The following is a 15638-nucleotide window of genomic DNA, read 5'->3' on the forward strand; positions in this document are numbered from 1 at the left end:
CACACTGCAAAGTTCAATATTTGTTTCTTCAAACCTTTACCAACATCATCTACACATCTTCCAACAATATTTTCTGTTGAAGGAATGTATTTCAGGTTGTTCCAATCTTGTTTCCTGTATATTATTCCAGCCATATTATCATGACATGAGGAGCAGGTGTTTCCCCCATGGTAAGTGGCTGTTTGTTTATTGCTACCAAAAAAAAACCCTCAAAACAGAGTTCTAAAAATTTCAGTTTAGTGAAGTTTTGTAGAGAACTGAATTGAGTACCACAAGGCTTAAAACATCAGTGCAAAACAGAGGTAGAAGTTTGTCTTGTTCTGGATACTTGGTTTTTAAATGCTTGGCTAATCATGGTGGCTTCATCCCATCATTATGATCTCAAAACAGCATCCACTTAGGGTGAGGCTCATCATTAACAACAGAGGATGTAAATACATATTTCAAATACTGTTCTTGCTAATTTCCCATCTTTTTGGCTGACTTTGAGTCAGATCTAATTAGACAGTCATTGTTTTCACTCTGTAGGGTGGCTGACAGTTGATATTTAGGAGTAGGAGAAATGTCAGCTCCACCATTTTCTCAGCTGCTTGTGCTCACATGATTCGCTTCACCTTGTGAGAGTTATTTTAGTTAAAAGTAGGTAATTAATCCATAAATCCACTTAGGCAGACACACGTAAACTGCAGCACGTCACAATACACTGAAAGGAAGCAAACAAGCAGGGGTGTCACTCTCAGCAGCTTTGTGGGACACCCACTCTTTCCACAGCACACCTTGCCCACCATGTGTGACACATCACCACATGATACACAGGACAACAGATGAGACCAGTGTTGAGCCACATGAAAATCAAAGTTTAAATTTCTTATTTTAAAAATGTCTGGTTTGCCTTTTTTTTTTTTTTAATATACAGCCCAGGGTATATTTAACCCCTCTCTGAAGGCCACTGCTCTTGGTGATCTATAAATAGTGCAATAAGACAACATGAGACCAAAGAATGATTTGTACTGCAAATAACCATCCAGATTCCTTGTAATTTTATGGAATTTTGTTATGAGTGACTTATTCACAGTTCAAACATTCTGGATCTTGTAAAAAAACCAGAGAAATACTAAAAAAAAATCCTACGAGAAAATTAATTTTCTTTGGCTTTTTGGAAGCTTTTCTTTGTTCACTTAGCCATCAGCAATTGTTTCTGTTAAGTTAGTTCAAAGAGGACATCTGTTTGTGCAATCAGTCAAATGAACTCAAATTACATGTGGCAGTAAATGGAAACCTCATATGCAGAAACAGAGTAACTCACAAAACCTGTGAGGATTGAGGGCAGCCAAAGGAGCAGATGGGTTGAAACTTAACTTAGAATCAAGAATAAGGGTTGTACAGGTATGTATTTAATCAAGACTAGAAGAAAACACTTATCAGAACTGCAACTAAAAGGAGAAATGCATTGTTTTAATTTAAGTAAACCTCAAAAAGCCAATGGCACAACCAAACCAAGAAACAGTGAACAGGAATCACATCCTGAAAACCCACAACCAAGTTTTCCTTTTTCCTACAACAATCTTCCTTTAATTAGCAGTCACACAGTTCAAATAGCCAAGCACAAGCAATACAATTATTCTCTGTGCACTTCTGATGTTACTTTTTATTAGACTGCCCTGAAACTGCAGATTAGGAAACTGAAGTTAATACACTGGCCTCTGCGTTTCTTGGCAAACAGAAACATAAGGGTAAAAATTAGAAAGATTTGATACCACTCCTTGGTATCTTAAAAGGATTGATTCCTTGACTGCAGGTTACCTCCTTCCTCAGTTTTGAATTTTGAAATTGCAATCACCCACCAAATGATGCTACTCAGCTAAAAGAGCAGCCTGGGCTATTATTAGAAAACCATAACACCTAATTACAAAAGGTATCCAAACCAAACCAGGATTTGTTCATCTTCCTGCATTCAGTTGTGCTGCAGACCATGGCTTTGGCAAAGTGCAAGAGGAAAATAACTGAGCATTTGTGCAGCTGGGGAATTGCATGGAAGCTGTTCTCAACCTACTAGGCCAAGAGCTGTGCCCATCATGAGTTACAGATGCACTGCACTCCTGTTAACACATCAGCAGACACTGACATTCCAGAAGGAAGCACAACCCATAGCAAATGCATTCCGTGTCAAGTATCCTCATACAGTACTACTCACAACAACCAGAAGGCTCTAGCTTAAAGCTGCAGAGAACTGCCACATTTTACAGCAGAGAGAAATATGCAAACCCATCTCACATCATGAAGGTATTTCAGAGCCTACAGAAAGGGTAAAGAAAAGGTAAGTTTCTCTCCCATGCAACAGTCTGTGGAAGAAAAATAATAAACTGCTTTACATGTGAAGATAACTTAGAGCAATGACATCTGGCCACATCAACCTTTCTTGCAGGAACAGTGTAAGAAACAGTTTGATGATAAATCATTTTTACATGATTTTATTTTTGTGGAATATGGGGTTGATAAAACTTCACATTGTTTTTCCCTGCACATGCACACCACATCCCACCTCATTTTCTTTTTTCTGGAGACAATTTGTTTTAGATATCCTGTGCAATTTGCCCAGCACAATGGAGAAACAACTTATCTGAAGTAAGCTTTTACTGAATACCTACTATCTTTGAGAAAAAAGGTGTTCTGAAGTAGCAGTCAAGTGGAAAACAAACAAAACTATAAAAACAAATTCAAGTTGCTTTTATTTCATGCTTTGCTATTGTATTTTACATCAACAGGATATTAACAACCAACTTTGGAATGCTCCTTTAATTACAGACAACATCTACCCTCTAATTCTTGAACAGGGTATATTAGACCATTAATATAATCAACAGCATAACCAGTGTCAGTCACGCAGTTGCCAGGGACAACCACCATAAAAAGAGAAAAATTAATTATCTTTGCTCTACACCTACTTTGCATAATACACAAAAATGCCAGGAGGGTCAAACCCAAGCCTTCTGATAATACAATTGTTTCTCAGAGATATTCATTTGAGAGCTAAGTCAGTACTCAGAAGACACAAATGCCTGTGTGATTCTTGAAGCTGACAAGGGTACAAACACCAAAAGTGATCTTGCCAAGAATTTGAAGCTGAGAATTTGAAGGAGTACAGCATTAAGCCCATGAGAAACTGAATTTCAAACAAACTTAACATTCAGTATAAGTATGGAATAGTAAAATATTAAAGTTACATAAAGCATTAACTTCTATAGAAGTGAAATAGAAGGCTACTGAAATCAACCTTGATGTTTTGAGGCTGGTTGCTCCAAACTCCTTGCTTTAGAAGACAGGATGTTTAGGAAGAAAAAGTAATTCCCCTTCTTTGTACCACTATGACCAATGAACTTAGGAACACTCAAGTCTATTTCAGTACAGTACCTTCATCATCAATCCACTTGAGGGTAATGGGCTGCTCCTGTTGTAAGTTACACATCTCATGTACTTCATCACAAAGCTCATCATAGCTGATTGATGCATCCATGTTTGTGATCAGGATGTCCCTACATGTCATCAAAGCACAAGCTTTTATCAGAAAGTGTCTGCATTAGCCTGCATGTCCCAACAATTCCATTGGTGGACGCTAAGCTGCAAAGCTCCAACTTACAGAATCAGCACTCCTCATAGAAAACGCCCTGCTAATATAAGTTAGTTGCAGAATTCCATAGCATTACATTTAAGTGTTTAGCTGAAGAAAAATAATTCAGTATGGAGGAATTAACTGTATTAGGGATCTGCCTTTAGTGCATTTTTACTTGGATGAGTCAATTTCCCTTCTTATAACCAGCAGTATTGGAAGTGGTGTAAAAAAAAAATAAGAATTCAGTATTATCCAGGTACTTCTTCCACCAGGAGGTAAGTAAAATCTCAAATACTAAAATCCTTTTAAAATGCAGTGTTTTCCTCACATCCACTATACATTCGTTGGTCAGGTATCTGAAACTGGACACTACAAGTAATAAGAATTAAGTTATGTGTGAGCAGTTAAAGCCAAAGAACCATTCACACTGACAGCCTGTGTCCCCATTTAGAACCAGGTAACTTACAACACTTTATACTGCATCAGGGCTCTGTTTGAAACAGGTGATTTCAAGTCACCAGGTACAAGCCAGAGATGAACTGTGTAACTGAAATAATGACATGAGAATTACACAAGTTTGATTTCTTTTGCAATCCACTTAGGCAGTTATTTATACTGTGCTATGTTAGGCACTCTGTCACACCCAGAAACATGAATACCTAAGATACTGTGTGACTCCACACTCAAGGTGTTGCAGAACTTCCTCATGCTGAGATTTTTAGCTGGGGTATTGAAATCACACACTGAACTACTATTTCATGTTGGGTTTTTCTTTTTTTTTTTTTTTTAAGAGTTTGGAACTCTTGTTTTGTAAACTTGACAACTACTAGAGACCAGAGCTAATGTAAACTACTACCATGTAATGTAAACTACTACACAGTAGTAGTTCACTGTAAAACATCATAATTACTGATGAACATTATCACCTCTGCCATTTCTGCACAGACAAGTTAAGGATGCAAGAAATGGATTTACACCTGTCTCTGACCATGAGTGGTCACAGCAAACTACAGATCAGTAACTCAGTAACCCAAAATAAATGTATGTTGGTTTTTGCTTCCTTTCTCCTCTTTCAAGGGAAGGACAAACTATCAAGTCTCTTCCACAATCATCATGTTGCAGGTGTCTGGATGGTATTTTAATAGCCCAGAATTTTACCCGCCTGATCTGACATTAATTACAACTTTCCAAATGCCCTGCTCACTCTATCACTAGGTCAGACTGTGAACTCCTGCTCAACATGCCTCAGAATCAGACAGGACACAACAAAGAGGAGAGAACACACTGACTTACCCACTATAGTGTGTTTTTACTCGGATGAAGTCTTTGTTCAAATCAATTTTTGAGCCCATTCTGCTAGGCATGGTCTGTATTTAGCAGGCTAAATGAAATTATAAATATTCAGAAATAAGTTCATTCAAGGCAGACAGCTCATTTAATTCTGAAGTGAACAGCTTCATGTGTGAAATACCAGTTTCTCCACCAGGTGATTTTCAATCCAACTGCATGGAAAGAAAACCAGAACACAGATGAATATACACTACCAAACAAATGTCTTGTGCCACATTTTACAAGCACAAATAGCTTTACAGAGAACAGCAAATCAAAAGGAAAAATTACAAGACCATTAACCTGCACTGAAATTAAATAAGAGTAGTTAAAAATACTCTGCACAATGTATTTTTACAGAAACAGCCCACACATTTAAAGATATTTTGAAATAAAGCATCCAACAATTCCCTCCAGATCACAAACACTCTAAAGAAATCTCTACTTATTCATCAGCACATCTGGCTCTTTTCTTCTGAAGAGTGGAGTATGACAATTCAAAACAGCTTTTGTATACATTGAAGAATGCTATCAATTCATGTTGGTTACGAATTCACCCCAGAACATCAGAAGAGGAACTCCAAGGGACAATCTAAGTTACCTTCACGCCTGAAGTCCGACAAACATCCTGTTTATCCAAAACCACCACCACCTTCCCTTACACACGCCGTCAGGCAACCTCCCTAACCCCGCTGCCAGGGGAAGTGGGGCCACAGGTACCAAGGAAAGCCTCCACAACTCGGCCTCTCGACGTTCTCTTTCCTGCAGGGTCAGGAGGCGACACAGGGCACGACCGGGAGACGACAGCGTCGCTCGGGACGATGATCGCTCCCCACAGCTCCCCCACCCAACGTCTTCGGGATTGACCCTTCTTCCTACCTTGCTCCGACCATAGAGGGTCCCACCCCAGGGTCCCGCTTCGCTCCTGCTCCGCGAACCCGTCTAGAGCAGAGGACGTTATGCCTAGGGCCCGAGTCCCTGCAGGGCTCGGCTACACCCCCACGGCCCGAAGTTGTTCAAAGTCCCGCGAAGAAGTTTAAGGTCGGGCTTTGACTTCCCCGCCGGCGAGCTCCCGGAGAATAAGAGCGGCAGCGCGGCGGAAGACTCCAACTTCTTCCCCTCACCCGGCTCCCCTCCACACCGCTGCCTCCTCCCTCACCGCCCCTCCGCCGCCAGCTCCAGGGGCAACGGCGCCACCGCGCCGAACATGGCGGACTAAGAAGGTTAGCGCCCACAGCCAATAGAACACCTCCTACACTACCTGTCAGCCAATAGCAAGCTGCGACTCACCTGAAGCCAATCCCCAAAAGGATCCCGCCCACTTATGACCAATCATAGGCCTGGAACCGTTACCTGGGGGAGCAGGAGGGTCTCGGCCAATCAAAACCTATAGAGGACGCGGTAGGGGAATACCTGCAGCCAATCGGAGACGCAAGCGCGCCGCTCCCGCGAAGGCGGCGAGTGAGGTGACAGGTGCGGAGCGCTGGGACAGGCGGGCCGGGGCCGGCCCCGCGATAGAGACAGGCGGACCGGGACAGAGACAGGCGGGCCTTCCTCTTCTTCCTCCCCGTTCCCACGGAGTTATTCTGGCCGCTCTCCGAGGCCACGCTCCGCTTCGGTCCCGCCGGAGAGACTCGGTGCCTCGCCGTGCTCGCGCTCCGAGCTGCCGTGGCAAGAGGCGGCCCCAGGCCTGAAGGAGAGGCGGCTGCGACCGTTACCGCGCTGTGGGGAAGAGGAGCTCCCGCCTCTACCCTCCTCGGATCCCTCTGCAGAGGTAGTGAATTGTCCCGGCCGCCGCAGACTTCCCCAATGTGGCCTCGGTGGGAGGAACAGGGTAGCTCTGGTGACAGCGGAGGGCTCCCCGGGGCTCCTCCGGGCTCCTGGTGCCCCGTGCCGGGCGGGCGACAGAGGGCGCGGGGCCGCCTCAGGCAGGGCTGGGCTGGGGCGGTGCTGAGGCGAGAGGCGGAGCGGAGTTGAGCTGCCGCCAAGGCCGTCCGTCGGGGTGGCCTGGGAAGGAGCGGGTGTTGCTGTGGCCCTCCAGAAACGCTCTACCCGCAAACCAAACCGAAGCCCACCACCAAAACAACTCGTGCCAGCGCACAAACACCAATCCTGCAGCATGGCTGCCGCACCCGGGGCTGTCAGAACTGCTCCCAGGGAAAACTCGCACCCACAGAAGTAGGGAATTCCACATCAGAGCTCCCAGGAGTGCAAATAAAGCATCCAAACTTAAGAGTGTTCATTCAAAACTGTCAAAACAGGAACACTGAGGCCAAGATAATAAAAAGGAAATAGAAAACAGTGATAAACAATATTAGATTTCTGAGTGGACAGACAGAAGGGGACAGAGAAAACCCATGGCATATGTTGAACAAGTCTGTTGAGCAAGTGTGGAAAGTGGTTAATGCCCTTGGCTTTATGAAGTTGAGTGTGATCCGTTTTTTTCTTCTTAATGATACTTTGATCTTTTAATTTCTCACTGTGAATTGACTGTGATTAAACAACAGTCTCCTGTGTGAATGAAATGAGGGCTTTGCTGTCTCAGATGAAGGCATGGGAGAGTGAAGGCAGAGAGTCCTCTAGTGGAAATGCTGCTGGCTAAACATCTGTTTTCCTTGTGTATCTCACATCCATTTCCCAAGCAAATAAGCTATCCAAGCAAAAGGTTTGCTCTGGGGCTTTTGTTGATCTATTTATATTCACCATTGGGCAACTGCAACCCACCAGATTTGAAAACTAAACCAAACCAAGTTGTCACAGCTGTGAGATAGTTTTTTATTACCAGGAGCTCAGGAGTCATAATCTGAAAATGGAAAACAAACCCCCTGTGCTTAGTCTCCTGCTTTTACCCTGTGTACACCTACTTTGAGTTCTATTTAGACACCATTTAGCACTTACACAATGTCTTTAAGGGGGTTCGTTGGAGTGTGGTGTTGGTGAGTTTGCATCAGAGTAGCCCTGAGTGTCTTTCCGTCTTTCAAAAGTACAAAAAGTAACAGTAAACAGTAGTTTAAGTAGCAATAAAGTGGCAGAACTTATTCCCATCAGCCTAGATGTTTTCTCCGGCACCAAGGAAATGTACCAAATGGTTTCACTTATCAGCCTTTATTCTGAATTCTTTGAGTATCCACTGATCATTTTATCTTAATGGGAACTGTCAATATGGTTTCAAAACTAGCTTTCCAGTTTTACTGTGCTCCAAATTTCCTCCCCTAAAATGGAGAATATTATGTAAGCTTATGCCTACAAACAAAATTATTTTAGGGCAAATTAGACTTTGATCTCCCCATCACATCACTCTGACAACTTCAGCTCCTTGAGTTGTTGGATCAGGAGATAAAAGGTAGCACAGTTCTTCAGAACTGTGACTTGAGGCTTTGTCTGGTTTGTTATTGTTATTTTTCACTCACACAACTTCCTGAGTCCAAAAGATTAGCTGCATTTTTAGTGCTGGCAGAAAATGCCACAGTAATATTTTTACATCTTGCAGAGATATTTTGAAGTTGATCACTTAGTAGTATTGCTTTTATTTTAGAAGTTTCATTTGGAGTTGGCTTCTATTGTCTTCCCATTACAAGACTGCTTAAAGCCTTGGCTTTCTTAATAGTCGATTCCCACCCTGGGCAGATGGCTTTTTTGCTTTTTGTTTTTGTTTGTTTGTTTGTTTGTTTTTGAGAGGATTTGCCTTTCTCTTGTCTTCTCAATGTCAGTGTGGCGTATTAGCAATCAGGCTAATACTAACCTGGAGCTGCTGAACTCTCGGGTAGGTTATCTTATGGAGGACACACAAGAGCTCCCAGTGAAAAGTGTCAGGCTCTCAGGTTCTGCATCAGTTTGTGTTATTATCCCATCACCTTGTCTACAGTGGAGCTGCTCCTGTTTCATACAGGTATGGCCATGGTGATCATCTGGTGTCACACATGTTGGTTTCCAAATTTCCTGTCTCAGTCACTGTTTCCTCTGGCGGTGGTTGTGAAGCCTGTGTTATTTGAGCGTGTATAGCTGCACGTTTCCAGCAGATGGCAAGAGATTCCTAGGCAACCGGCTGGCAAACATGGTTGTATATACAAGTCCTGGAAGTGCATTCCGTAGTTTAACGCTACAGGCTGTTGAGAATTGTTCTTTAAATATTAGTTTAAAGGGGGAAAAAATTATTTGGGGTTAATGATACCATTATTCATATCTAGGAGGTTCTTAACTCACTGTAACTGCCAGGTGATGCCTCTCATCTCCAGAGCACTGTCTCTGGCTTACCAAGAGGCTTCCCTTTGAAAGAAATATATCTCTTCAGAAAGAAAGATCAAAGGATACAGATCTGTTATGGTTCATTTTATTTTACACAAGGGGATTCAGCAGCCATGAGCTCTGCCCTTGGAGGCTGGGAGCTGTTGTTGCCATATTAATGTTTACATCTCCCCTCTCCAGTGGTGTAAGAAAAAGCTCTCTGTTTTAATTTTAATGTGCACATAAAGTTGTGTAATTAATTAGCAAGTTGCACAGCTAAGGACCTTCATCACTTAAATGACTTGGAACTACAACTAAACAGCAGATACATGGAGAGAGATGGCTGCTATCTTCAAACAGAAATGGCAGTAGCCAGTTCTGGGTCACTCTAAAATGCAAATGCATCCCCACAGATCAACGCCTACAAACTGCTCTTCAGCCTACTTTGCTTTTGCCAAGCTGTTGTTTCTGTTGGAACTAGATGATCTTTAAGGTCCCTTCTAACCCAAGCCACTTTATGCTTCTGTGACAGTGACATAACTGAATCCAGTGAGAACAAATTTGGGCCAAATACCACTAAGTTTGGATAAAAATTGCACAGCAAAGCCTTAATATGTTTGAACATAAACTGGTGTAAAGCATATACCCTACACTACATCAGAAATCACCATGGCAATCCTTTGCAGATTTTCTGGCTGGATTGAATATTAGTGTTTTTCTATCCCATGCTAAAATAGACAAAATGAATAATGTCTCAAGACTATTTTAAGTCAACACCTCCCTTATTGGTCTTTATTATATAAGACAGAAGCACCCAGAAGCTAACTCACTTTTGTTGACAACACATTAGTCAGGAGGATAAAGAATTCTATGGGTAGCCCAGGAATTCTTTGCATATGTTTAAAAGCAAATAAATCCAAACCCATATACTTCTGTGTTTATTTGTTCTGAATAATTAAACAACCTGTTTCTGTAGAAACACAATTTTTGCCCCCTTTGTAGGTGATCCCCCAGCACACAATGCACTGTAAATCACAGGGGCTCCTTTCTCTGTGCTGCATAACCTGATCTTGATCCTTTATACCATTTTTGAAGGATAACAGTGAAAGAAACTACGGAGAAAGAAAATAGATGCTTCTGCCATCAAAGACCTGCAACTGTTGTTTGAGAGGATGGAAGAACATGGAGACAATTTTAAACAAAAAAGTCTTAGACCTTGGTTCCTCAAGAATCCTCTTCCTTGCTTTCCCTGGTCCATCCTAAATTCTTATTATTAGTCCTGCCAGGGTTCAGTTTGATTGAAAGACAGGCGTTCTTGGCTCCAAATACTCCAAATCCAGGATGTGTCTGAGGGATCCTTCAATAAGCACACACAGAAACACTACTGCAGGCAGTCTGGAAAGTATCACAGCTGATGTATTAAATGTTTCTTCTTTAAAAAGTACAGGTTCAGTTTTAAAATACTGTATGCACTGTAGTTCATGAACAATATCCAGAACCTACTGTCTCTTATATACCCATATGAGCCTGAATAGATAGAAGCTACACACACAACCTGCAAAGATGAGGTAGGATAATCTTAAATATATCAACAAAACATGCTAACTTTAAAGTGTACAGAAACAGATTTTTTGTGTTTAACTCCGAAAGAAATGTTGCAATAGAGGAAGAAGAGTCTAGATGGTTTATGACAGCAGATGTTTTACAGATTACTCTGTATTTCATCACTCAGTCTTTATTTAATCTTCAGACTGTAGTAATTATGATACTAGAATAGCTCAATGGCCTATATATTACTTTGCTACTTCCAGTTATGCCAGTTCCACACACCTAAAGATGCACAGGTTCAGCCACTCCATGGCAGACTTCATCCCAAAAAGGTGGAGATGGACACTGGGATAGAGGGATCTTTCCTTCCATGGAATTATGCATTGGCTGTTCCTAAATCTAGAGGAATCTAAGGAAGTTTCAGATGTCTCAGAAAGAAGGGATATTTGGGTTTCTTTTTTTGTTTCAGTGAACTCCAAATAACATCTGATTAGTCCTGTTGGTGCTATATTTTGTGACAGCCTGGGCTTGACTGTCTTCTCAGATTTGTCTTTGCTTTGCAGGACTTAGTTAAAGGAATAGCTGTGACATAAAGCTGGTATGAGGAGAGAACAGATCCCTAATGCATTATGTAACGATGGTCTTAGATCCTCACATTCCTTTCATTTAAGACACAAGTTAGAAAGCAGAAGGAGACAGTGCCTTTCTCATTTCAGCTACCAAACCCATCCACATAGACATGTTAATGGCCAATTTTTTATTCAGTTTTCATTAAGAAGAATCAGCTCTATGTGTCTGTAACATATTGCACACAATATTAGAACATCAAACTCCCTGTCAACCATTGCAAGTGTTTTCAGCTGCTGCAATAAAGTGGGCATCAGGGAGTTGCTTCAGATTATTTTTTTTTAATTTAAATTATTCTCAGAAACTTTCTGTAAGCTTTTTGTTATCTATTCTGCTTCACACACAGATATGCAGGGGTGCTGTTTTCCTCCTGATGTGAAGAGCTTTCTTAGGTTAATGACTGAGCATTTAAAATCAGAGCAATCTCTCTAAGGGGTTTGTTGTACCAACAGTAGAAGCCTCATTGAGTTCTATTGGTTTCACTACATTATCTATTGGATTAACAAACCAGCTAGGAACTGATGTGAGAGCTTTTACTTGAACTTGGACAAATGCTTTCCTTTTCACCCAGAAACAGGACAGGCATTTCTGTATATTAACCTCATTACAGTGCTGGCACTGCCAGCATTACTTTCCAACAAATCATGCAATATCTTGCTCTTCTTCATCTTGTGCTTTCTGATTCTTTTCAACCTCTTGAGGCAGTAACAGCTATTTGTTAACACAAATACAGTAGTCTGCATAAGTGCCCCATAGAAAGCATTCATGAGTACAGAATGGTACTTTCTCTTCTGTTGTCAAGGCCAAAGTAGACTTTTAGAAGCCCTTGGGCACTGAATAGGCAGATTTTCATTATGGGATGAAATCTCTGAGGTTATTTTGATTTTCCTTCTAATGCATTTTATCTTTCAGTTCAATTGTTGGAATGTCTATTTTGTCCGTTTATAGAAACTTGCAATTTCTGTATATCTACATTTTATTAACACTTCACATTTAGAATGGTTACATTAACACACATCCCACTCTTTTTCTCACAGACACAGCACTCCATAGAGCAGCACTCTAAATTGCTGCAAAGAGTACAAATGCTTTCAGGTACAGCACAAAAAAAAAAACTGCCTTCTGGCCATCACAGACTTTTTTCCCTTCCCCTCTCTGGACACAACTCATCCAAAGCTGGCATTCAACTGACATCAAATTTAGCTTGTTTGTCTTTATTAAGAGCATCATGAAATTTGAGTTGGATGAGGCATTGTCTTTAGATTCTGTTATATCTGAAGTATTCACGTCTGATGATTCTTACGTATGATAATTTTATAGGAAAAAAAGGTAAAGCACATGCAAAAGTACAGAAGATTCAAATTTATGCATCCCTCCAGTCATTACACCATACTCATGTACTGAAATTTCTCCTTAGAGGAGTTTGAATGGCATCTGACTTTTCTATTTCTGGCTCTGGAAACAGATTTAAGAAAATCCCACTCATATGTTGGAGGTGTTTTGTCTTCTACTCAGGCAAGTGCAGTACCAGTAGCTGAAACGCCTGTTCTCTCCTCTGAGTCACCTTGTTCCTGGAAGGGACACAATTGCCATATGTGCTCACAGTGCACACTCCTGACTGCCTGCAATGTTTGGAGACATTTTTTCCCCCTTTTATTTATGCTCTTGTCTACACCATTGTGATAGTCTAGCATTCTGGCTTTGGGGTTTTTTGAGGAAAAGATTGCTGCTGCCACCTTTTACTTTGATCAGTCACAACTGAGCTGTGCACCTTGAAGTCAAACTATATAAAAAATTCACTGACTAAATCTTTTCAAGAAGTCAGCAGGGCACACTGCCTGTGACTGCCTCGCAGATGGAGAAGCAACTCATTTTGTCCAAAACCACCATGTGATTACTCATCTGGCTTCAGTGTAAGGAGTTATGTCAGGTGCACAAACTCTTACTGCTGAAGTAATTAGATTAGACTTTGCCTTTAGAATATCTGCAGCCACCTTCTTACTAAGTGCTCTAAATAACCACCCACTGCAGACTGGAGGAAGAAAGGGGACTGAAGATATGTTGCTGTCCAGGATCGTGGAAAAAGCAATAACTTAGTAAGGAAAAGGCAGTGTAAAGTCATGCTTCTGCTGGTTTTATTCCACTCTGCACTTAATTGTTATATAAAACATTAAGAATGATTCAGAAGAAAGCAGGAGGAGTTGAATTTCCTTGGGGACAAAGTGGTAATGACCAAAACCACGTTTAGAAAAAAAAATGTAGCATTTCATCAACATCAGGAGCAAACACCAAGGAAAATAGAGAGAAGAGAAGCAGAAGAAAAAGGAGAAGCCTGATTACATGCATAAATTGAAGGAGATGCAGAGTTTCATTAGCTTTCTGGGTAAGGTGTAAAGCTTATGTGAGGCTCAGAAACTATGAAAAATAGCACCATGTGAGTACTGGTGGGGTGTACTTACCCAGCTGGAGGATAAGAGCTTCTGTCTTTCCTGAAGGATTTTCTTCTGTAACCTCAATGATATAGGAAAGAAATCAGAATCATTATCCCAGTTTTGCTGATGATGCAGTCAAATGACCCAACTAAGATTCCCCAATAAGTCAGTGCAAAATCTTGGAGCAGAATCAGGGTGTTTCAGTCCAGGGCTGGACTGGTGAGAACTTTGTAGAACAATATAGCTTGATGTCAGTTTGCTCTTTCCAGCACACTGTTGGCAGAGAGCTTTTCCATTATAACAGAAACTAAAGCTTGAGCTGAACCTAAGCCTGACTGACGATGAGAGCACAGTTTCTATTAGAGCTCAGTTCAGCATCAGTACTTTTTCTTCAAAGCATTCTCTTACTTCAGTGATATTGAACAAATCTGAAGTTCTAAATCTGTGTTAAAACACTCTGTCTTTCAGTGCTGGTCATATGAAATCAAACTGTATGTCACAGATAAGTAAGACAGGAGGAATGTGTGCACTCTGATCAAGTGCTTGTTTCATCCTTATTGCAATTGCAACTATCAATCATCAACCACTCTGTTCAAGATCCCCATCTTCAAAGCCCAGCACTGCTCTTCTCTTATCTACATCTTCTAGCTGTTTAATCTTGCACACCCTCTGCTCCCTTCCATCATAGCTTTCAGTCACTTGCTTTGCTTCCTTCTTTCCCTCTCTCTCATCTTTTGTCTCAGTCTCTATATTTAAAACAACCTCTCAACAAAATCCTCAAAGAATTAAACTGTCCTTTTAGCAGTGTTTTACTTTGGTTTCCTACACTGATAATATTTCAGTAGTTTAAATCCATATCCCAATGTATTTACTGTGGAGATTTTTAGAGATTAATTGTGAAAGTTGTATTTGCTGTGAATACCTTGTTCATTTCCTGGGTTCACTGGAATTATTTACAGAACAAAGTGGTTTTTTTTGCATGAATTGGGTAAGAGGATCTAATCCTGAATTAAGGAGTGTGTGTGAGTACCCAGAAATTTCATTGTCAAATAGTGGAAGTGAAGAAGTCTAACATATTCATTCAGCCTCTGAATAAAAACGGAGAAAATGTCCAAATCAATTGAGTAACTTAAAGCCATTTATTACTTTTTTTTTTTTTTTTTTTACTTCACTCAGCTGTTGAGGGACAGATGCAAAACCAGATGTTTTCAGAGGCACACGTGATAAACTCTCACTGAAAAATCAAAGAAATTAATTCTGAGTCTGAGTTCCTTCCTTAGCAAGCACCTTGACAATTTTTTCCTACCCTACATAGAAAGCCTGAGCTTTCCCTGAGTTTCTAAATCACTTTTGTCTTTTTTGGGGCCTACTAAACTAACAAATATTTCTGTGTTTAAGTGTTTAAACTTTCATTAGCTTAGATCTGAGACTAATGCAATCATCATTAACAAATCCATAGAATTTTCTGTAGTATATTTTATTTCATGCTGTTACTAGGAGCATTGAAATGTTCGGAATACTTTAGCCAAGACAAAGAATAAGTTAAGGAAAAGCCTCCACTCCCCTCTCTTCCTTTTTACTTTGTTCATCAGATTTTTATGATGAAAAATCCCAGCTTTACCACTGCTGTTAAACCTAGACCATCCCAGAGAAGGCCAGATGCAGAAAATCACTCCTGTGTGGAAGTGAGGAATTAGCTCTTCCATTACAAAAAAGGAAATGATCTGAGCGTGAAAAGCCAAATCTTCGTTACTGATCAGCCCTTAAAGTGGAGGAAACCCATGGTAATTTAAGATTTGAACTTCTGCTGCAAATATGTACATTTGAAAAATTGTCTGATGGTAACAGAAGAAACAAGGAGCCAGGAT

General features: G+C 40.9%; 1 protein-coding gene across 2 annotated transcripts in view; it reads right to left on the reverse strand.

Annotated features, from left to right (window-relative positions):
- The window catches only part of PRKCZ (protein kinase C zeta), a 39513-nt gene extending 34539 nt beyond the window's left edge, over positions 1–4974 (reverse strand). For both annotated transcript variants that reach the window (XM_054395125.1, XM_054395124.1), the window contains exons 1-2: positions 4904–4974; positions 3412–3533 (exon numbers count right to left, since the gene is read on the reverse strand). In XM_054395125.1, coding sequence (XP_054251100.1) covers positions 3412–3533; positions 4904–4974 — 193 coding nt within the window. The remainder of the gene's footprint in view (positions 1–3411; positions 3534–4903) is intronic.
- Between the last annotated feature and the right edge of the window lie 10664 nt (positions 4975–15638).

This window comes from Indicator indicator, chromosome 32, assembly GCF_027791375.1.
Source record: "Indicator indicator isolate 239-I01 chromosome 32, UM_Iind_1.1, whole genome shotgun sequence".
In the NCBI taxonomy this organism is placed as follows: domain Eukaryota; kingdom Metazoa; phylum Chordata; class Aves; order Piciformes; family Indicatoridae; genus Indicator; species Indicator indicator.